The sequence below is a fragment of the Gigantopelta aegis genome, chromosome 5 (genome assembly GCF_016097555.1).
Source record: "Gigantopelta aegis isolate Gae_Host chromosome 5, Gae_host_genome, whole genome shotgun sequence".
NCBI classification, from domain to species: Eukaryota; Metazoa; Mollusca; class Gastropoda; order Neomphalida; family Peltospiridae; genus Gigantopelta; species Gigantopelta aegis.
In genome coordinates this window covers 14,545,799-14,569,997 of record NC_054703.1, presented here as the reverse complement: position 1 = coordinate 14,569,997, position 24,199 = coordinate 14,545,799, and the positions used below count along the sequence as shown (strand labels likewise).

The 24,199-nt window shown below is 40.5% G+C and overlaps 1 protein-coding gene across 4 annotated transcripts in view; it reads right to left on the bottom strand.

Moving 5' to 3' along the window:
- Positions 1-864: 864 nt before the first annotated feature.
- Positions 865-24,199, bottom strand: part of LOC121373291 (glycoprotein-N-acetylgalactosamine 3-beta-galactosyltransferase 1-like) — a 45,272-nt gene continuing 21,937 nt past the window's right edge. For 3 of the 4 annotated variants that reach the window (XM_041499824.1, XM_041499826.1, XM_041499825.1), the window contains exons 3-4: positions 5,501-6,162; positions 865-2,903 (exon numbers count right to left, since the gene is read on the bottom strand). In XM_041499824.1, coding sequence (XP_041355758.1) covers positions 2,739-2,903; positions 5,501-6,162 — 827 coding nt within the window. In that variant the 3' untranslated portion in view covers positions 865-2,738. The other variant, XM_041499827.1, reaches the window with a different exon arrangement.

The following is a 24,199-nucleotide window of genomic DNA, read 5'->3' as shown; positions in this document are numbered from 1 at the left end:
CACACCATAAACATATCAAACAAGCCTCCGGAGGCGAGTCGAACCACCGACATACTAAGTGTCTTCGGCGAGCCTGTTCCACCGTTATCGAACCGAGCCACATAACCACATTATCAAAACGTAGTAGCCTGATACATATTTATTTTTTATTTTTTTTATCATGCAACAATGCTTCCTATTGACCTGATAACCCCTACCTGATACTTCGAAGTGTTATCAGGTCACTAGGAAATGAGTTGTGCGCATGACAGATCTTTGCTCAATGTATTTTTCGAAGAATCCATTTACAGCAATAATTTTTGAACTGCATGAATAAATATAACATTTACACTTCCTTTAACATCAATCTACCTCTTATTTTTTAATTTTCCATTATTCGCTCCCATTCGGAACTAGCCAGCATTTTGAATTGAACATTTTGAAAAAAAAGCAAAAAAAAATAAAATAAAATAGCTTCCTGCAAAGAATATTTACAATGGAACAGCGTCTGACGTCACAGTCACTAGCAACCAGTGATGTAGATCTTCTTCAGGTCACACATAAACTTGAGTTTATTTTCACAGCAATAGGTACAAGAATTGTAATGCTATGAAACAGCAGACTTTGAAATATCATCGAAGTATTTTATTTAAAATGTTGAAACACATAACCTTTAGGCGGGCTATGCCATTCCCAAGATAGTTTCTATATCACTTTTGACTGAAACACATAACCTTTAGGCGGGCTATGCCATTCCCAAGATAGTTTCTATATCGCTTTTGACTGAAACATAACCTTTAGGCGGGCTATGCCATTCCCAAGATAGTTTCTATATCACTTTTGACTGAAACATAACCTTTAGGCGGGCTATGCCATTCCCAAGATAGTTTCTATATCGCTTTTGACTGAAACACATAACCTTTAGGCGGGCTATGCCATTCCCAAGATAGTTTCTATATCGCTTTTGACTGAAACACATAACCTTTAGGCGGGCTATGCCATTCCCAAGATAGTTTCTATATCACTTTTGACTGAAACACATAACCTTTAGGCGGGCTATGCCATTCCCAAGATAGTTTCTATATCGCTTTTGACTGAAACACATAACCTTTAGGCGGGCTATGCCATTCCCAAGATAGTTTCTATATCGCTTTTGACTGAAACACATTACCTTTAGGCGGGCTATGCCATTCCCAAGATAGTTTCTATATCGCTTTTGACTGAAACATATTACAAAAATATAACTTGAAAAGGGTTGCATGACAACGCATTTTCCAGTTTACTAACCATATAAGCCGTATTCAGATGCACGCTATTTAATATAAGATTATTTACAAGTTTACTGTCCATATTCGCGGCATTTATGAGCGGGACCTATTGGGACTTTCACCTTGACAACCAGTGCCACACGACTTGTATCTTAAAGACCATGGTATGTGCTCTCCTGTATATAGGAAGCTGCATAGAAACGACCAGTTGCTGTTTATGTAAAAACATGAAGATTATATGTTTCAAAATTGTCATAATATTACCATTATGACAAAGTGTACGTAAAATTAGTTAATTACTCCCCGCATTTTTTTCACGTCGAGGTCTGCTGCTCCAAACGAATATTTTTTATCAATGTATTTTCCGATAGAGCATGACCCAAACTCCCTAAAAAAGGCACTCGTCATAGTCTAGATCCCCACACTTGTACAAGTTCCAGCACACTCCCCCGACAATACGCTTCAACGGTCAGTAGGACGTTTAGGCCAACTATTAGTGCCAGATACGGGTGTTGTCTGAGCAAGACCATCTATCTGTGAGCCTGTCGCGTGATTTTGTGGAGCCAGTGTCTATTCAAACTCTCAGACACTTCACACTTAATTTTTATTTATGAACAGGTGTTCCTCAAGTTCTTCACCATTCATCCGTGATTGTGTACATTCAAATGATGGCTATTTTTATAAAGGCGGAACAGATTTCGCCTTAAAGTGACTAGCACGGCGAAGTCAGGCTGGTCAGAGTGAAATTTGTGCTCACTTCGCCCGGACGCGTGATCCTTGAGTATATCTGACGTCCTACAGCCGATGATTTAATGAATGTGCTCCAGTGTTGTCGTTAAACAAAACAAACTTCCTCACCAACGCCTTCTATGAAATTCTTCTTGCACAGTCATTCAGTTTATTGATCGTAGTACAGATTGCTGTCAGCTAGACGACAATATGAAGGCAATATATAAACATGTAAACTTGGGTGTGGGAAGGTGGTGAGGGTGTGGTGGGTGGGATAGTGATCTTCCTTGAAAAAACATTGCAAATTTGGTTGCTTAGCATGCCCTATTTTGTCGACGGGGCGGAACGTAGCCCAGTGGTAAACCGCTCGCTGAGATCACACCGGACTATTCCTCGCTCAAGCAAGTGCACCACGACTGTAATATCAAAGACATGGTGTGTGCTATCCTGTCTTTAGGATTGGGCATACAAAGGACCCCTTGCTACTAATGTCAAAATTACCAAATGTTTGAAATTCAATAGCTGATGATTAATAAATCAATGTGTTCTAGTGGTATCGTTAAACAAATCAAACTTTAACTTTTCTTTTGCCGACAATTTCATTTACGTTGTATGTTCAGGAGGTCGACCGATCGTGGTCCCTCCCTAGACAGGTTTTTGTGCCTAATGTTTGGTGAATGTGATATGATAAAAGGCGATGGTACTAGTCAAATTGTACGCGAATGCTCTCCCTCCTGAACACGCCCACGTGTTAGCTGTGGGTTAGGAACTCTGCCGTTGCTCTGATACAGGTATTTTATTCAGCTGCTGATTTCCGGATATGACGCCATACGGCCGCAAGTGGTAAATATAAAACTCCAAGCTGTACATCTTCTGAGGAGGAACGTAGTGGAACGAAATGGCGTAGTCACTTATACTGTCGATACCCTGCGGGAAAAACAAAACAATACGTGTTTAAAGGAGAATTTTATAACAAACGGAACGTAGTGGAACGAAATGGCGTAGTCACTTATACTGTCGATACCCTGCGGGAAAAACAAAACAATACGTGTTTAAAGGAGAATTTTATAACAAACGGAACGTAGTGGAACGAAATGGCGTAGTCACTTATACTGTCGATACCCTGCGGGAAAAACAAAACAATACGTGTTTAAAGGAGAATTTTATAACAAACGGAACGTAGTGGAACGAAATGGCGTAGTCACTTATACTGTCGATACCCTGCGGGAAAAACAAAACAATACGTGTTTAAAGGGACATTCCTGAGTTTACTACATTGTAAGATGTTTCCCACTAATAAAATATTTCCAAGATTAAACTTACATATTAAATATATTTTCTTGTTTAGAATTTCAGTGTCTGTATATTCAATGTGTATCTGTAAGAAGCCCAAATTGAATTTTGTTTTTAAAAATATATTTTAGGAAATAAAATAAAATTTAAGCTATAGTACAAATATTGGAACGATCAGAAACACGTTTAATATACAGCTACTGATATTTTATGCAGAGAAGTGTATTTGATATGTAATTACAATCGTTAAAATGTCTCAGTTAGGCGATAACATTTTTAAAATTGCAGCAAACTCAGTAATGTCCCTTTAAAGTATAATTTTATAACAAACGGAGCAGAAGTATAATTTTATAACAAACGGAGCAGAAGTATAATTTTATAACAAACGGAAGACCAAAAAATATCCTGAATTAAAACAGCTTTGATAGCTATAAGGAAAAGAAAACGAGAAAAGACAAAGAAAACAGTGTCTTAACTTCCTTGAATTGCGACATCATTTGACTTCTCTTTTGTTTCATATTTTATTTGTTTATTGTTGTTTCGTTCTTCTTTTCTTTTTTCTTTTTTTTTTTGGGGGGGGGGGGGAGTCTGTAGGATGGTACATATAAATGACATTCAACTACCAACATTCCCAGTCTGGAGCTCTACACGGTAAGACGTGTTTGTTTCGTTTGTGCACATTGCATGTGCTTTCGTGTGCTGGACTTGGGGGTCCTTCATTTCGTTGTTTTTGTCAGCGAAATGAAGTTTTCTACTGGGATGTATGCGGCCATTGGAACTGCACTACCACGTTGCATTCTTTTTCAGCGCGATTCCTTGTCTCCACGTCATTTCTCCGTCTGACTGTCGACTTGTTTTTTTTCGTGACTCGTATGACGGCCATTCTGCAGAATGCCACGGTTGTTCGCGTTTAGTCTCTACATGTTCGAGCCTGTCCTAGCAGCACTGGAAGATTGACCGCCCCACTCTAAGAAGAAATAGGAAGCGGGGTCGGCTCCTACTACTCTTTTTCTAGACTTTACCTTGCTTTATAGTGATACCATCTCGTATCCTCCGGAGTCGGGCCCGTCCGCACCACTATACCAACCCTTGACGACTGGACTATACCCTAGTCTGATACTCTCTCTCTCTGTCGTTCAGATGGATCCGGCTTCTTAAGATTTGTATTTCAGCACAGCACTACACTTTCAACGTCTATCGACTGTCAATCTTGGGGTTTTCTTGACGGAATGAATGAATGAATGTTTAACGACACCCCAGCACGAAAAATACATCGGCTATTGGGCGTCAAACTATGGTAAATGCAACACAAAAAAAACAATGTGATGATCATGAATGAATGAATGAATGAATGGATGTTTAACGACACCCCAGCACGAAAAATACATCGGCTATTGGGTGTCAAACTATGGTAAATGCAAATCTAAAGTTTTCTTGACGGATGCAACCCATCTCGTCCCTGTAAGCTGTGCACCCAAACGGCCTTAACGAGGCCACTTGCGTGGACATATCGATCGGACTTTAAATTTATAGATCTGCGTTCAAAATTTTATGTCGAAATTACTTTTTTTTTTAAATATTATTAAATAGTCCGATCCTCTCTTCTTTCTCTTATTTAATTTTGGACTGTCCTTCTAAAATGCTCCAAATTATATAAATATTCGGCCGAGCAGTCAATATTTTTTTATTTTTGGCTTGTAACCTTTTTCTTTCTTTTTTATTTATTCTATTAACTTTTTTACTAATTGCTATTTTCAAAATTCTGCCAATTCTGCCGAAAACTCTGGAATGCCCCTTTAACTTTAACTTGACCGGCCTCGGTGGCGTCGTGGTTAGGTCATTGGTCTACATGCTGGTAGGTACTGGAATCGGATCCCAGTCGAGGCATGGGATTTTTATTCCAGATACCGACTCCAAACCCTGAGTGAGTGCTCCGCAAGGCTCATTGAGTAGATGTAAACCACTTGCTCCGACCAGTGATCCATAACTGGTTCAACAAAGGCCATGGTTTGTGCTATCCTGCCTGTGGGAAGCGCAAATAAAAGATCCCTTGCTGCCTGTCGTAAAAGAGTAGCATATGTGGCGACAGCGGGTTTCCTCTAAAAACAGTGTCAGAATGACCATATGTTTGACGTCCAATAGCCGATGATAAGATAAAAAAATCAATGTGCTCTAGTGGCGTTGTTAAATAAAACAAACTTTACTTTTACTTTAACTTTTAACTTTCTTACCTTTTTCACGCCGTTGGCGTCATAGTGATAATACCAGTCGGGGAACCCTCCAAACAGATGTGTCTCAGGGTCGAAACAGTGGAACCTCGTGCGTCCCAACGAATCTGTCGAATTGCCCGTCTTCACCCCCAGGTTCTGCATGCAGATCCCCATAACCGCGTCTTCCGCTCCCCCGTCCGTGCGACACAATTTCGAATCATTCTTTCCCTTTATTCCGAATCTTGTCAGAGCCTCTTTGCTCAAAACATAACCCCCTCCTCCGCTGTAATACCCCTGTTTGACAATCGTCTTAAAATGGTGGCCGAAGAAGACTGGGCGCGAGGAATTCTGGGAAGACAGGAAGTAGCGTAGGTTTTCCACGATGACGTAGGTGTCATCGTCCGTCTTCATGAACCAATCAGCGTCGTTCAGGTGGTGCTGGTAGATGTAGTAAAACGCCTGCATGGTTTTCGCCGTCAGGTGTTCCCGCCCCTCGGAGACGTTCAGTCCTATAACAGGGAACGTGGAGTTGGAGACGGAGCTGAAGAAAAGCATGACGTTGCATCGCTTGCCCCAGGTCTCCTTGACAACCCGGGCCTTCTTCTGCAGGGTGTTTGGTGACGTCATCACCCAACAGAGGACGCGCACTTTCTTTGCGAGGTCCTTTGCGACGTGGTCATCATCTGAAATATGCAGATTTGAATTTTGAGATCATTTCAATTCTGTTTTCTGCAGTGATACAGTTGTGATACATATATACAGAACTTCACATACGTTGTTTTCGATTCCTATTTATTGAAAGAGGCGGGACGTAGCTCAGTGGTAGAGCGCTCGCTCGATGCGCGGTCGGTGTGGGATCGATCCCCGTCAGTGGGCCCATTGGGCTATTTCTCGTTCAAGCCAGTGCACCACGACTGGAGTATCAAAGGCTGTGGTATGTACTACGGTACCTTGTCTGTGGGATGGTGCATATAAAAGATACCTTGCTGCTAATCGTAAATAGTAGCCCATGAAGTGGCGATAGCAGATTTCGTCTCTCAATATCTGTGTGGTCTTTAACCATATGTCTGACGTCTTATAACCGTAAATGAAATGTGTTGAGTGCGTCGTTAAATAAAACATTTCTTTCTTTTTATTGAACGAGTTTTATTTTGCGCAAGAATATATACTTTTTCACAAAAGTGGTTTTTAATTTCTTAAAACTATTAATCCGCCTTTCATGGATTTACTTTAAGAGTCATACTCTGCGGTAATCTTGTGTAATGTTTCAAATACGACATGACGTAATTTGTAAATCAAACATGACATCAGTAATAAAATGGCATTAATTGCAGTAAAAATAAACAGGGAATTCCCCATTTAGAGGAAATGATTACTAGTATGTATCGACGCACTCGACACATTTTATTTACGATTATTACCCCCAGCAGTCACTCATAATGGGGAAAATAAAAATCATAATTCCATGCATTGGTTTAACGTACACTACTATTGGACGATTTGATGCCAACAAACCAATCACCGTGTCGGTACTAAATATGACGTCATCACGATTTGGCAAAACACACACAATGACGTCATGTAGTTTAAAGCGTTTGCGTTTACGTCTTTCTGTTTTCAGTGTTAAACTTGTAATAAAATCATATTTAATTGTAGTTTAATGCACTTCATTATAGATTTTGTTTTTACAGAATATATAGAACTTTGGTTTTTGAAAATTATCTGTGAACCGTGAATAAAATACAAAGTTAAAGCAATACCCAGAACAGTAAAGTAGTTTACGTCGTTTCTATATACATGGACGTGTAGCCGATGTAGGCTATATCGAAAACAAAGGCTTTAAAAATAAAAATAAAAATATCTGCGGTAATAAATAGAATACCAAACTCGGTACCAGTTATTATCAAATTTATGTCTTTCGTGAAATAATTTTCACTTGTCACGACATACATTTGATAATAACAGGTAACTTGTTTATTATCCTTTATTTATATGGCGTTAGACATATGGTTAAGGACCACACAGATATTGAGGGAGAAAATCCGCTGTCACCACTTCATGGGTTACTCTTTTCGATTAGCAGCAAGGGATCTTTTATATTCACTATACCTTAGACAGGATAGCACATACCAAGGCCTCTGATGTACCAGCCGTGGTGCTGGAGCGAGAAATGACCTAATGGGCCCATTGACGGGAATCGATCCCAAACCACAAGTTCCGGTCAAGATGGCACATACAATACAATTTCCAGTTGCTAGTCTGAGCGCACTTACAACTTGACGCCAGACGACCACCCCCACCCCCTACCTATGCGCCTACCTCTCTCATTGAAGTTAAAGTTTGTTTTCTTTTAACGACATCAATAGAGCACATTGATTAAGTAATCATCAGTTACTGGATGTCAAACATCAGGTAATTCTGGGACGTAGTCATCAAAGGAAACCCGCTACATTTTTCCACAAACAGGAAAGCGCATACCACGGATTTTGGGGCGGGACGTAGCCCACGTAACCCAATGGTAAAGCGCCCGCTCTATGCGCGGTCGGTCTGGGATTGATCACCGTCGGTGAGCCTATTGGGCTATTTCTCATTCCAGCCAGTGTACCACGACTGGTATATCAAAGGCCGTGGTATGTACTACCCTGTCTGTGGGATGGTGCATATAAAAGGTCCATTGCTGTTAACCAGATTACCTCTTTTTTGCGGAAATCAAACAGAAAATATTTTACATAATGGTAATCGAAAAGATAAAAGAAACCGTAAATAAAATGTGTTGAGTGCTTTGTTAAATAAAACATTTCCTTCTTTCCTTTACCACGGAGTTTTACCAGTTGTGGTGCACTGGATGGGATGATAAAACAGTCAGTTGAATGGATCCACCGAGGTTTTGTTTGTTTTGTTTAACGAAACCACTAGAGCACATTCATTTGTTAATCATCGGCTATTGGATGTCAAACATTTGGTCATTTTAGAGAAGAAACCCGCTTCATGTTTCCATTAGTAGCAAGAGATCTTTTATATGCATCATCCGACAGACAGAACAGCATATACCACAGCCTTTAATATAACAGTCGTGGTGCGCTGGCTGGAACGAGAAATAGCCCAATGGGCTCACCAACGGGGATCGATTCCAAACCGACCGCGCATCAAGCGAGCGCTTTACCTCTGGGCAATGCTCCACCTAGCCAGAGTACTCTGAAAATGTGTCCAAATGTCCGTCTAGCTCTCTTACTGTCAGAGTACTCGGGCTACGCTCCACCGTGGTGGTTCGATCCTGCAACGCATGGCACCTCAGGCGAGCACTCAACCGACTGAGCTAAGACCGCACTCATTCCTCTCACCGACTCGGCCTTTGTGACCTTCTTTACTCTAACGTTATTAAGTAGATACGACCAGCTGTGACGCCGTGTTGATTTAAGGGAGACTAATCTTGTCGCCGTAAAAAACGTTATTTACATTTAGGAGTGCCAGCATACCAGCTGTTGATGTGGACACGTCATAGGTTCCACAAATCAATACATGTTACCGATAATGTTAACGGTTTCTTAAAGGGACATTCCTGAGTTTGCTACAATTTTAAAGATGTTTTTGACTAACAGAGACTTTTTAACGAGTGTAATTGCATATCAAATATATTTTTCTCCATACAATATTAGTGGCTGTATATTAAACATGTGTCTGATCGTTCTAATATTTGTATTAGGTTAAATTTCATTTTATTTCCTAATAATTTTTTTTAGTACGTACGAAATTATTTGAAGACAAAATCCAGTTTGAGCTTCTTACAAATATTAAGACGACAAGAAACACACCGAATATACAGACACTGATATTGTAAATACGAAAATATATTTAATATGTAAGTTTAATCTTAGAAATGTTTTATTAGTCGGAAACATCTTTCAATGCAGCAAATTCAGGAATGTCCCTTTAAAATATAAATGATATTAATCAGCGTTTACCGTTATTTATGTTTAGGAGTGCCAGCATATCAGCTGTTGATGTGGACACGTCATAGGTTCTACTGTACCAAATCAATTCCTATTGCCGATAATGTTAACATCATCATTATTATTATTATTATCATTATTATTATTATCATTATTATTATTATTATTATTATTATTATTTCCATTATTATCATCATTATTATTATCATTATTATCATTATTATTATCATTATTATCATCATTATTATTATATACTACTCAAAAGAATATTTTCGACATTATTTTCTGAATGTCAATTATATTAGCTAGACCATAATGTCACGCATGGTATTGTTCCATGTTGACGAAAGTGGGTCTAAGCAACCCATAAATGAATTAAAATCCACTGTCATTGACACTGTCGACTAGTTCTAATGGCGAAAACATGCTCACATTTGCACGTAATTAGGGCGAAAGGTCTGCTAAGTGCCCATAACTTGCTTTTTCACAAAGCGCTTCATTTGCACGCTTTGCACGTGTATTCCATGTTCCCAATGCTGAATTTCCGTATAATTGGAGATTGCGTTCGTGTACGGTGCATACTCCAAATTCGACAATGGTACCACTGCAACTGACTATCGAAGATCGAGGAAGGGCTATTGCTTGGCTTCAGGATGGCAATACGCAAAGAAATGTTGCTCTGAGACTTGGTGTCAGTCAGAGTGTCGTTGGCCGACTGTGGCAACGGTACCAAGCAACGAATTCTGTTCGAAATCGTCCACTTTCGGGAAGACCCCGAAGCACTACAAATAGAGAGGACCGTTACATCACCAATATGGCTCTACGTCAACGCACAACCACTGCACGCCGACTACGTGACAATCTGCGGACTGCGACTGGAACTCGAGTGTCTGAGCAAACCATACGCAATCTTCTGAGAGCCAATAATCTACGCTGCCGTCGCCAGGCTGTTCGACCACCACTCCTACCACGTCACAGAACGGCCAGACGTCACTGGTGCACACTTCATCTGCGGTGGCAACGTGTTCAGTGGGGTCGAGTGATGTTCACTGATGAGTCCAGGTTTAGTCTCCAGTTCAACGACGGTCGGGTTCGTGTCTACAGACGTCCTGGGGAGCGCTTTGCTGACGTTAACGTTAGACAACGTCAACGGCATCTCTATCCACCACAGGACCCCCCTCTATGTGGTGGATGGCAATCTGAATGGAATCCGCTATCTGAATGAGATTATCCGGCCGTTGGTTCTCCCAGGCCTTCAGCAGATTGGCGGCGGGGCAGTTCTGCAGGATGACAATGCCAGACCCCACCGCGCCAGGGTGGTAACGGACTTTTTTCAGACAACAAGGTATCGCCAGGATGGATTGGCCAGCATATTCGCCTGACTTGGCCCCAATAGAGCACGCGTGGGACGAATTAGGCAGGAGAGTTCGGGATAACCATGCCCCTCCGGCCAACCTTCATGATCTGGGTCAACTTCTTATGGCAGAGTGGCAGGCCATTCCCCAAGAGTTCTTCAGACGTCTGATCAACAGCATGAGGCAACGATGTGTCGAGTGTATTCGCGCCAGGGGTGGATTCACACACTATTAAACGAATGTTCTAATGTGTAAAATCCATGTTTGACAACCTTCAACTTTGACAGCATGTCATGTGACTTTCTTGTATACAATGACGTTTATTTGTGGTTTTTTGTAAATATGGAACAATAAATAAAAAATTTGGTGTAGTTTACATCAGCAATCTAATACACTCTGAAACTTATTTGGTTATAAATTTTTGACCCTTAAATTCTTTTGAGTAGTATATTATTAACGACCATCCCACTGACAGAACAGCACATACCACGGTCTTTGATATACCAGTCGTGGAGCACTGGCTGGAGCGAGAAATAGCCCACCGACGGGGATCGATCCTGAACCGACCGCGCATCAAGTGAGTGCTTTACCACTGGGCTATGTCCCGCCCACACCAATAAAAAGTGGGGCATATCGCATTTAATCTATCTTCAAGAAAATAGGTCGTCATGTACCATTTAATCTATCTTCAAGAAAATAGGTCGTCATGTACCATTTAATCTATCTTCAAGAAAATAGGTCGTCATGTACCATTTAAGAAGTTTGTAAATGTTTTTATTAGCAACCCTCATTTTTGCTGAAAAGGGGCGGAATTTATCCCAGTCGGTAGAGTGCTACCTGAGGTGCTTGCGTCGCAGGATCAAACCGCCTCGGTTGATGCAATCAACTGAGTTTTTTCTCGTTCCAGCCAGTGCTCCACAACTGGTCAAAGCCCGTGTTGTGTGCTTTCCTGTGTGAGAAAGTGCATAAAACGATCCCTTGCTGCTAATAGGAAAATGTAGCGGATTTCCTCCAGAGTTGTTTGATTTAAATTAAATCATTGATTTAAATCATGATTTAAATCACTGCAAAAAAAATCACAAAAATCATGCATTTCGATTTTTTTTTTTTTATTATGTTTCATTTGATTTTTATGATTATTGCATTTATTTTTATTGATTATTTTGTAAACATGTGATTTATCAATTAACTTGCAGTACAAAAAATGAAGTGTTATTTAAAATCAGTTGTTACTTACGCTAGATAATATAAGTTGTAGAAGCATCACGAGGGGTATATGGCTTTTTATGTACCCTCTGTGTGTTCTTTTACCCCGAGCCGAAGGCGAGGGGGTAAAAGAGCACACAGGGTACATAAAAAGCCATATATACCCCGAGAGATGCTTCTACAACGAATTTGTCTTGCCGACATGTTAAACCATATAGCTAAATAATCAAAATAACGCCAGACAATAATTGTCCTCTGATGACTATGAGTCAGAATTACCAAATGTCTGACGGCGAATAGCGATGATTATTTCATCAATATGCTCCAGTGGTGTCGTTAAACAACAACAACAACAAAAATCCATTTTGCACTGATTTCAACATCTCGTTGTAAATACTGCAAAATTACTGTATAACAAATAAAAGTGTATTTATTTATTGGCAATGGATAATAGTATTTAACAAGTAATCAATGTCACATATTACTGCCAATCAAAGACGCAACTAATTTTACTCCGTAAAATTTGACGGTGCACCCCGAACTTTGACACGGAACTTTTTGCATTGGTATAATGCCTGGTATCAACATGTATGTTACCACCCCCCCCCCCCCCCCCCCCTTACAATGGCTGCAAACTCAGGACCGTCCCTTTAAGGCTCTGTTATCGCAAACTTCTTACAATGGCTGCAAATTCAGGACTGTTCCTTTAAGGCTCTGTTATCGCAAACATCTTACAATGGCTGCAAACTCAGGACAGTTCCTTTAAGGCTCTGTTATCGCAAACATCTTACAATGGCTGCAAACTCAGGACTGTCCCTTTAAGGCTCTGTTATCGCAAACATCTTACAATGGCTGCAAACTCAGGACTGTTCCTTTAAGGCTCTGTTATCGCAAACATCTTACAATGGCTGCAAACTCAGGACTGTTCCTTTAAGGCTCTGTTATCGCAAACATCTTACAATGGCTGCAAACTCAGGACAGTTCCTTTAAGGCTCTGTTATCGCAAACATCTTACAATGGCTGCAAACTCAGGACTGTCCCTTTAAGGCTCTGTTATCGCAAACATCTTACAATGGCTGCAAACTGAGGCTAGTCCATTTAACAGTTGTGGCGCAGCAGCTGTCGAAGTGACCAGAATCATTATATCTACTTGTGTATCCGTTTATCGTAATTTCACTTTAACACTGCTGATATACCAGCTGTTGGCGTGGGCAAGTTATATCTACGTATAATAATGACAAAGTAGCTCACTGATTTGTATCCAGCCAGGCTATTTCCCGTTCCAGCCAGTGCACCGCGACTAATCCATTCAACTCATTGTTTTGTTTTCTCGTTCCATCCAATGTACCACAACTTGCATATAAAAGATACCTTGCTACTAATGATTTTTAAGCGCGTTTTCTCTCGAAGACTATACGTCAAACTTATCAAATGTTTGACACCCAATAGCCGATGATTAATAAATCAATGTGCTCTAGTTATGTCCATCCACAAAATGACCAGGTGAAGAGACACAACCATGTGATAAAGCGTTCGCCTGATGTGCGGTTGATTTAGGATCGATCCCCGTCGGCGGGTCCATAAGGCTATTTCTCGTCCCAGCCACTGCTCCACAGATGGTGTAACAAAGGTCGTGGTATGTGCTATCCTGTCTGACGGATGGTGCATACAAAAGATCTCTTGCTGCTAATTAATCAGTAGTCTATGGAAAACAGTAGTCTATGGAAAACAGTAGTCTATGGAAATCAGTAGTCTATGGAAAACAGTAGTCTATGGAAAACAGTAGTCTATGGAAAGGCGGCATCGGGTTTCCTCTCTAATTATATCTGTGTAGCCTACCGTAATTATAATATTTCCGACGCCTTATAACCATAATAAAGAAAGTGTTGAGTGCGTCGTTAAAGCCGCACACCCTAGTTCCATCCAGCGAAAATAAATTATAATTTGGTTAATCTACAAACCTGTAACACACTTAGATCACGTTTTTATCAAATTGAGTGAAAAAGCAGGTTTTATATCGATAAATACCATGGGAATCCCCATGTCCCAATTGCTTGAAATAATTTTGAAAGTTAGTATTCTGATGTCACCGGTAGATGTCGCTCGAAGCACAACAATGCCTACGTCACGACAAATTTCACAGACTTTGGGGTGCGTTCGTTTCACGTCTCCTGGACATGTTCCAACTGTTCTGTCCTGGTCTTATCCCTAGAGGCACTGATTTTCCGGAATCGCGGACGGAATCGCGGAAATACCTATCTGAAACGGAATTCCCAATTTTTTTCCAAAACATTATTTAACTTTAAATAGCGCATTTGATTAATTAAAAATTATTTTTCGAACTAGAAACTATGGACACCGACATCTGCCTGTGCTACGCTACGACACTAGTACCTTTGTATGTTACGCCAAATGTAGAGTATCTAGACGTTTTACCAGTCGTGTTTTCTTCGCTTATTCCCGGCGATTTAACGGGAAAAACCGAACATTGTGAGCTAAAATTGTCCGATATTTACTCAAGTGAAAGATATGTTATGTTTGCTTATTAATTTTTAACATTTGCGGCATTGCCATATTTCCGATCTCACAAAGGAATGCAGTAATTGCATATTGTATGCCAGGCTTTGTTCAAAATAAATTATACAAGGGAAGTGTGATCGTTTGTAATTATTTTCCCGATCATATCGTAAAGAAAACCGAAAATGTCCGAAGTCTGTGTCGTGGCGTATTCGTGTTTAAATTTAAACCAAAAATAAATACAAACTACTGACATGTTTTACCTCATTGCATACTTATTTTACACCAGCAATTAATTGCGGTGTGTGTGTGTGTGTGTGTGTGTGTGTGTGTGTGTGTGTGTGTGTGTGTGTGTGTGTGTGTGTGTGAAACAAAAACAGAATTTGTTTAATACTGAAACAGAAAAACCCGGAATTTGTAACATTATGAAACGGAAAAGGGAAAAATCTGAAACGGAAAATCAGTGCCTCTATATCCCCTCTCCACATATCGTAAGACTTAGCAAAATTATTTGTTTAAGGGTTTGTAACGTTTTGTATTGAGACACTTACTTGTCTGAACTTTATTGTTACTGAAAATGTTCACGAACTGTGAAGAAAAATCTCACAAATGAACAACAACAAATCGGATGTTTATTGCGCGAACCGTGCACGAGAAAACAAACCGAACCAAAATGATAACGGTCACGTGATATACCAACGTCTGTGACATTGAAATGGAAATATCCCCTCTAAAAATAGATTGAACCTCGCTTGCTTAACGGTTTTTTCTCGACAACACGTTTTGTGAAAAAATGCAAAAAAATGCATTTCGTGGTTTTACAAACATCAGGATTACCAAAAAGCACTTCAGGTGAATGGAAATGTGTATTCTAAATAATAAAATGTAAGTAAAGTGCAATTTTATTTGTGAAAAATGGGGTTTAATAGCGAAAAACAATGCCGTAATGGTTAACAAATAAACGTAACTAGGGTGTGTCCCTTTAAATAAAACACTTTTTTCTCTGTTTTCTTTCTTTCTTTCTTTCTTTTCTTTTCTTTCTTTTTTCTTTTGTTTCGTTCTTTCTTTCTTTTTTCTTTCGTTTTCTTTCGTTCTTTCTTTCTTTTTTTTCGTTCTTTCTTTCTTTCTTTCTTTCTTTCGTTCTTTCTTTCTTTCTTTCTTTTCTTTCGTTCTTTCTTTCGTTCATTCGTTCTTTCTTTCCTTCTTTCTCCATTCTCAAATGGAGAAGCCTGGGTTAATCCAGCTGATTTTCGCTAAATGTTTTAACTAGTTCCTGAAGTGGTAATTCCGTTCAATGGGCAGCGTAAACAAAAACAACAAAAAACAAAATAAAAAATAAACAACGTTAGCAACAAACGGTTGGGAAATTTTACCCAGGTCGAAGTAAAAAACAAAAAAATTGATATTATTCAAGTCCATATTGAATTCGAACGGGGTTGATCGTGTCATGAGTGCACGCACACTCTTCTAATGAATGAATGAATGAATGAATGAACGAATGAATGTTTAACGACACCCAGGCACACAAATTCACATCGGCTATTGGGTGTCAGAAAAAAGTAAATATGACACTTTCCTCTACGTCACCACAAGAAAATACAATTCGGCTTCGTTTTGCACAGGGGCATCGGGTTTCTTCGTATAACGGTTGGTACTAGTTAATAACATGTAGGTTTAATGTCACGATTCCATCAATAGAATAATCAGTCTAAAGGTCCGTGGCATCAGATTTAGAACAAAATATGTATTTTTGTAAATAAATAATAATAATAATAATAGTGACGACGACGATGCTGATGATGATGATACGAATGATGACGACGATTATTATGACGATGATGATGAAATGATGATGACGGTGATGATGCTGATGATTATGATGGTGCTGGTGATTATGATGATGATGGTAGTGGTGGTGATGAAGATGAAGGTGGTGGTGGTAGTGGTGATGATGAAATGATGATGATGGTGATGATGATGATGATGGTGGTGGTGGTGGTGATTATGATGATGATGGTGGTGGTGATGATGAAGATGAAGGTGGTGGTGGTAGTGGTGATGATGATGATGACGATAATGATGACTATGATAATTATGATGATGATCGTGATAATCATAATGATGATGATGACGATGGTGGTGATGATAATAATGATGATGATGATGATGATTATGGTGGTGGTGGTAGTGAAGAAAAAGAAGAAGAAGAAGAAGAAGAATCTTGAAATACGGGTTTCAAACGAGCACACGATTTATTCACCTGTAACCGATATCTAATATCTTAATACCATGGAAACGTTCATCCATAAAGACTATTGATTTTAGTAGTAACAGCTGACTGCAATTCTAACTGACTGACCACTGCGTTGTGAACATACGTAGAAACCAGTAAACACAATCTGTTTAACCTTAGGTTATATTACAATAGCAATCTCGATTTTACAACATCATTTGCTAATGCAAAATACATAAATGAATGACACCCCAGTACGAAAAATACATCGGCTATTGGGTGGTAATTGTAATACATCGGCTATTGGGTGGTAATTGTAATACATCGGCTATTGGGTGGTAATTGTAATACATCGGCTATTGGGTGGTAATTGTAATACATCGGCTATTGGGTGGTAATTGTAATACATCGGCTATTGGGTGGTAATTGAAATACATCGGCTATTGGGTGGTAATTGTAATACATCGGCTATTGGGTGGTAATTGTAATACATCGGCTATTGGGTGGTAATTTTAATACATCGGCTATTGGGTGGTAATTGAAATACATCGGCTATTGGGTGGTAATTCAAAACATGTAAAACACAAATACTTACAGTTTTAATGAATCTGTCGTTCCTATCAAAGGTTATTGTAACCAAGAGCCTTCACACATACACATTTTGTTTTGCACTTACATTCAGTTAAGGTTCAAGCACGTTTTCCTGAGCATACCCCTCAATTATCTGGGCTGTTTGTCTAGGGCAGTGGACTAATGGTTAGTTGTTATTGGTTAAAGAGAGAGAGAGAGAGAGAGAGAGAGAGAGAGAGAGAGAGAGAGAGAGAGAGAGAGAGAGAGAGAGAGAGAGAGAGAGAGAGAGAGAGAGAGAGAGAGAGAGACAGAGAGAGAGACAGAGACAGACAGACAGACAGACAGACAGACAGACTGGCTCCACTGAGGTGATTCGATCCTACGTTGCAAGACCCCGCACTTTGACCCGGGGAGATACTATTTATGTATACTCTTTAAAAAAAGTAGTGGAACTCTAATAAGAATTTACAATTGCCAAAATTGTAAGGTTTATTAGCTGTGGGGAATGATTATATGATAATAGTGAATCAATTAAGCAAACATTACAACCGGTAGTTCAGTATTACAGTAGGTTTTATGACCACCAAAGATCTTGAGAGGACGATTGGGGTCAGACGTGAAATATTAAAGTTGATGGGGTTTTTATCAGTAAATCGCAAATTCAAACAATAAAAATGACTAAAAACTTTTTTTTTGAAGAGTATATATTGCTAAAAAAAGGAGTGCCAGAATGTAAGCCCCCCCCCACCCAAGAGGAAGAACGCCGAAATAATAAAAAGATGAAGAATATCGTGACCTGTAGTGGGCCGTAGTCCAAACGTAGGAAGAGAGTTCACAATAGCCCGAATGATATAGAGCCCCGGTTGGTACAAAATAAGGGATGGTCCTAAATTGAGTACAGGGGGGGGGGGGTCGTGGAAGAGTGGGAAGTAAAAAAAGGAGTATAATTTGAAATTTCATGGAAAAGAGGGTCAGCGGCCCAGAGTTTCGAAGCTATCTTAGCGCTAGAAATTATAAAAACATCCTCGGTTTCGAAATGGCTTGCCTCGTGTGACGTCAATATCTACGACACTTTTACGATATTGTAGCGCTATGGTTAGCTTCGAAAAATATGTAGCCTGGTCTTGGATTGTTTGGGAGGGAGGGAGGGAGGAAGGGGGGACTTTGTGGGCGTTTTGTTTTGTTTGTTTGTGAAGTTTTCCCCTTGTTTGAAGATCAGATGCCCCCTGTTTTTTCGATTTTCGATTTTGGAACTGTCCTAAGGAAGTTTAGAAACGAAACCGAAAAAATGAAGCCCTGAAATATTTCAAGAAGATGGTATACCTAGCTCAGTCGGTAGAGTCCTCGCCTGAGGTGCAAAGGATCTAAAAAAAAAAAAGAGGTATGGGGCCTGAAAAAGAATGGAAAAAAGAAGGATCGAAAACACCCTCGGTGGAATAATTCTCTGACAGGTTTTTCCCCCGTCACAAAATAAAAGGGTAGAAAGAGAAGAGGAGGAAGAACTGGTAAGGAAGGGGAAGGAATCAAAACAAAGAGAAGTGGAAAAAGGGATCGAGTTATATAATGATATAATATATAATATGGATATATATGAATATATTTAATATAGATAGAACAGATAATATAGATAAAAAAACTGGAAAAGGGAGGAGGGAGGGAAAAAGAAAATTTGATGAGGAAATGGGGGAGAAGGGAAAAGGGTTGAGTGAAGAAGAGGAGAAAGAGAGAGAAAGGAAAAGGGATGGGAAAGAGAGAAGAGGGGGAAAGAAGAGGGGAATAGAGAAGAGGGGAACGAGAAAAGGAGAGAGGAAGAGAGGAGATTGGGGGGGGACAAGAGGAGAGATGGAAGAGAGAGAAGAAGAAGAGAGGGAGGAGGGAGAGGTGAGAAAAGGGAGAGGGGAGGGGGAGGAGAGAGATCCGGGAAAACGAGAAAGTATGGAGGAAGGAAGGAAGAGGACGAGAGTGGGGAGGGGGGAAAAGAGAGGAAGGTAACGGAGAGAAAAGAAGGAGAAAGAGGGGGGAGAGAGAGAGAAGAAAAGAGGAAGAGGAGGAAAAGAGAAGAGAGGAAGGGGAGGAGACCGAGGAGAGAGAGAGGAAGAAGGAAGAAAGAAAAAAGGAGAAAGAAAAAAAAAAAAAGAGAGAGCGAGGAGGAGAGAGAAGAAAAGGAGAGAAAAAAAAGAGGGACGAGAGAAGAAATGGAACAAAAATGTCCCCCTGGATTTTCTTTTAAGACTACGATTTCAGAATTGATCAAATTTCGTTTTAAAACAAAATCCAAACGTGTTTAACTGTCCCGGAAGTGCCGCCCCCTCCCACCTCCCAAATCCAAACCGTGTTTAACTGTCGGAAGGTGGCAGCCCTCCCACCCCCAAATCCAAACGTTTAATAAACAAAACTGTCCGGAAGTGCAGCCCCCCACACCAACAACAACTTCCTAGATTACCGTTTTCCCTTTCTCCAACTGTCCGGAAGTGCCGCCCCCCCCCCCCTCCCACTCCTCCCCACATCCAAACGTTCTTTAACCTGTCGGAAGTGCCAGCCCTCCCACCTCCCCAAAGCCAAACGTTTTAAATGTCCGGAATTGCAGCCCCCTCCCCAACCTCCCAAATGGTTAAGATAAATATATTCCCAAGAGGAGATTCGAACGCAACACACCATATAGAATCGTGCGATATATATCGGGGTATGGTTTATCCTCCTTCGTAGTCATGAATATTCAAATTAGTTTTAAATAATGGGTAGCCGGGTATCATAACACAAGTTATCTTTCCGCCATTGTTATTAAATTCAGGAACCGCTCCAAATGCAGTTCCTACGGGCATTATGACAAACTACACTAATAATATCAAGATGGCGACAACGTGGTTTTTTGAAATTATTCCGTCAAATATTGACCTTCACTTGCAGCCCCTTGTAAAAAACGATTGTAATTACATATCCACATATAATTTTCTGTATAAAATATTTAGTGCGCTTGGTTCACTATCTAAACGTGTTTCTTATCGGTCTAATATTTTGTAATAGGTTATCAACTTTCATATTTATTATCCTAAAATATGTTGTTTTGTTTTTGTAATTGAGACTAAATTATTAGAAGACAACAAATACAGTTTTAGCTTCTTACACCTATTACAGGCGACCAGAAACACAATGAATATACAAACAATGATATTCTAAACAAGGAAAAATATATTTAATATGTAAGTTAAATCGTTAGAAAATATTTATTTGTCCGGAAAACATCTTACAATCCGGCAAAAATCCAGGAATGTCCCTTTAGGATTGTTCCCTTTAATGCTATGACGTATAATTATATGGGACCAGCGACCCTCTAAAGGAACCACAAGTGTGTCTTAAGGGTTATATTTATATTTAATATATTTAACTAATGTCGCGAGTAATAAGAGTACCCGACTAATTCAAAATAATTTTGAACGGTTGTTCAAAACGCGGCAGCCAACACACACACTCCAGTTTAGGCTCTCCCCTAGTTCTTTGATCTACATTGGTGATGTAAACTACATCCAACATTTTATTTATTGTCCCATATTCACAGAAAGAAAATATAAATATACGTCCCTGTATACAAGTGAGTCATGCTGTCAAAGTGGTTGAGGGGGGTCAAACATGACGTTTAGCACTAAACACATCCGCCTTAATACGCGAGTATCCCACACCCGGCGCGGGGAAAACATTCGATCCCACGCAACATTCGTTGTCTCATGCTGTCGATCAGACCGCCTATAGGTAGTACTAAACCAAATAACGTCCCGGCTGGGATCAAAGTTCGAGGTGCAGCGAACGTTTGATAGAGAAGTGAACACCACAAGTCCTGTGATTGGTGATAAATGTGAGCATGTTGGGTTTTTTTTTTAAAGTTTCATCTGGGCGCAAAAATTTGTAATGCAATTTTATTTCATCTAGTAATACCACTGTGTTAACGAAGCCCTGTGCTTGAAAATATGTATGGGAAGTACTGGTATCAAAAAACTACTCAATTTTTGTTGGCGGAACTAGGGTAACTCATAGACGCTACCCGTTATCCTCTGAAATGAGCAGCTTGACCCCTATTTTTTTAATCACTTTTAGGGTGGAGGGGTAACAAAACACACCCGGTAGTATTTATATCCGTGGTGTTGTTTATGTCGATTGATGATAGCTGCAGGTATGATTTTTTACCACATATGTTACGTACTTGTCGTCTATGGGATGTGATGTTAGGTAGTAACACCCTGAAGAAGTCTTGGGAAACTGGTCTATCAATCTGCCACCAAGACGTTTAACCCACGTTGGCGGGGATGGGCGTAGTGAGTGAGCCCGAAACTCGCCTGCCCAACTCATTACCCAAGCGTCCTCTATTGGAGCCAAGTTCAGGCGAAGAATATATGCTGTGGCCCAATCCATCCCTGGCGACACCTTGTTGCCAGCTGCAGAGGAAGTCCGTCCCCCACCCCTCCCGGTGTGTTGTGGTCTGACATTGTTGGATCGTGCAAACCTGACCCGCCCATCCAAGTCTGCTGCAGGCCCTGGCCAGAACCAACGGCCGGATAAGGATGATTCGTTCAGAATAGCGGATTGCCAGACATACTGACATCCACCACATAGAGAGGGGTCCTGTGATGGCTAGAGATGCCGCCCCACACCATGATGCTGCCTCCACCGGACCGGTGACGTTGTCTGACGTCGACGTCAGGGGAGCCTTCTCAGTGGCGTCTGTAGACACGAACAGGACCGTCCTTGAAACTGGAGGACTAAACCTGGATTCATCTGCGAATTTGACCCCACTGAACACGTTGCCACCGCAGATGACGAGTGCACCAGTCACGTTCGGCCGTTCTGTGACGTGGTAGGAGTGGTGGTCTCTCAGACGATTGCCTATGGTTTGACCCATCTTCATAAATCAAGGCTAATATTCGTTCCTCGTATTCAGCCTTGATACATTTCGTCAAGAAATCGTGCCACAAAATGCTTAAATTTCACTGGATGCGATGAGATCTGATTGCAACGAATCGCAACGCTCCTTATAGATTCCCTTGTTATTGTAAACAAAGATGGCAGCGTCAGTGTCCGGCTGGTTAATTTTTTTATATTGCTTTCAAGATTGTCCCCCCACCAATATTTACCGATGCTGTTGAATTGGTCAGCGATGTCATCGTGTAAGGGCAGCATAATCGGTGTTACAAATTTTCTTCCAATAGAGGGCGCTAGTAGTGGATATCAGTAATCTTGACTACATGTATCAAGGCTGAATACGAGGAACGAATATTAGCCTTGATTTATGAAGATGCTTTTGACCAGACACGTAGAGTTCCAGTCGTAGTCCGCAGATTGTCACGTAATCGGCGTGCAGGTATTGCGCGTGGTGGACATGAAACGCACGTGCAAAACGTGCAAATGTAACGATTTGTGAAAAAGCAACTAATGTACACTCATCACACCTTTTGCGTTGGACCTAGTTTGCGTCCAAATGCAAGCATGTTTAAATATAAAAATACAAAATCCCCCCCACCCCCCCCCCCCCCCCCCCCCCACACACACACACACATATATACACAAACATTAGAACTAGTCGACAACAATGTCAACGATAGTGGATTCGAATTCATTTTTGGATTGCTTATACCCAATTTGGTTAATATGTAACAATATCAGCTACCATAATGGACTTATAGAAAATAATTCTGAAAACGTCGTCTGACCCTTAAATTCGTTTGACTAGTATGTATTATTATCTTATCTTGTATTCTCATCATGTCACGGCAGACTGCCGGGGTGAAACCAGCTGTTTCTTTCTGCCTGGACACGCACGCAGCTCATTATACGGGTGTCGTACGGAAGATTTGCTTCCACATATCAAATGATCATGTATAATATCCACTGACCTTGAAACTACAACGTGAGACTTAATGATAGGCCCAGACTACCAACGTTCACAACGGAATTGGCCATCTCGCCGATCTCACGACTTCTACGACTGTCCAGTTGTTAGTCTGAGCTCTCCTCTACAACTCGAGTCACGTCGTATAAGGCTAGACTCAGAACTACCAACTGACATGAAACAAAGTTGGCACAACTCGCCGAGCTCTGGAGTTCTACGACTGTCCCAGTTGGTTAGTCTGAGCGATCTTACCAACTCGATTCTCGTCGTATAATGCTAGAGTCAGACTCTTACCAACCTGACAATGACGAAGGTTGGCAACTCGTCCGATCTCTGGAATTCTACGACCTGTCCCCGTTGGTGGCTAGTCTGAGCCGCTCTTACAAAAACTCGATTCTCGTCGTAATAATGCGAGATTCTGACTTACCAATGACAATGACGAAGTTGGCCAAATCGCCAATCTCTGGAGTTCTACGACTGTCCAGTTGCTTGGCGATTCTCGTCGTATACCACTCCTACGACCGATTAGTTGTTAATCTGAGTGCATCTACCGTTGGGAGTGGGAGGAATTATGGGTGTTAAACTATGGTAAATGTAAACATTCAATGATGAAACACATCAATATAAAAATTCAACAATTAAATACAAACACAGTGTAAAGAACTGTGCAAAAATACAAATACCACAGATTGATAAAATTAAAATTTAGAATAAAAGTCAGTATCACATAAGTTCTGGGTGGAATCGAAATGATTCCATAACATTTCTTTGACCAAAAAATATATGTTATAGTTTCTTTCAAATGCTTACACTCCACCAATATGAATGTGTGGGTGTGGTAGGGAAGCCATGTAAACTACCCCGTGCGTAGAACGGGTCATATTTACAACTTTAAGGTGACCTCTATGGAACGTTCATTCTAATCATGTCTCGTAGTTACTAAACACACAAATCCGACAATGAATACGAAAGACTGGCAGGTATTCAGGTTATCCAAACATACGACTGGAA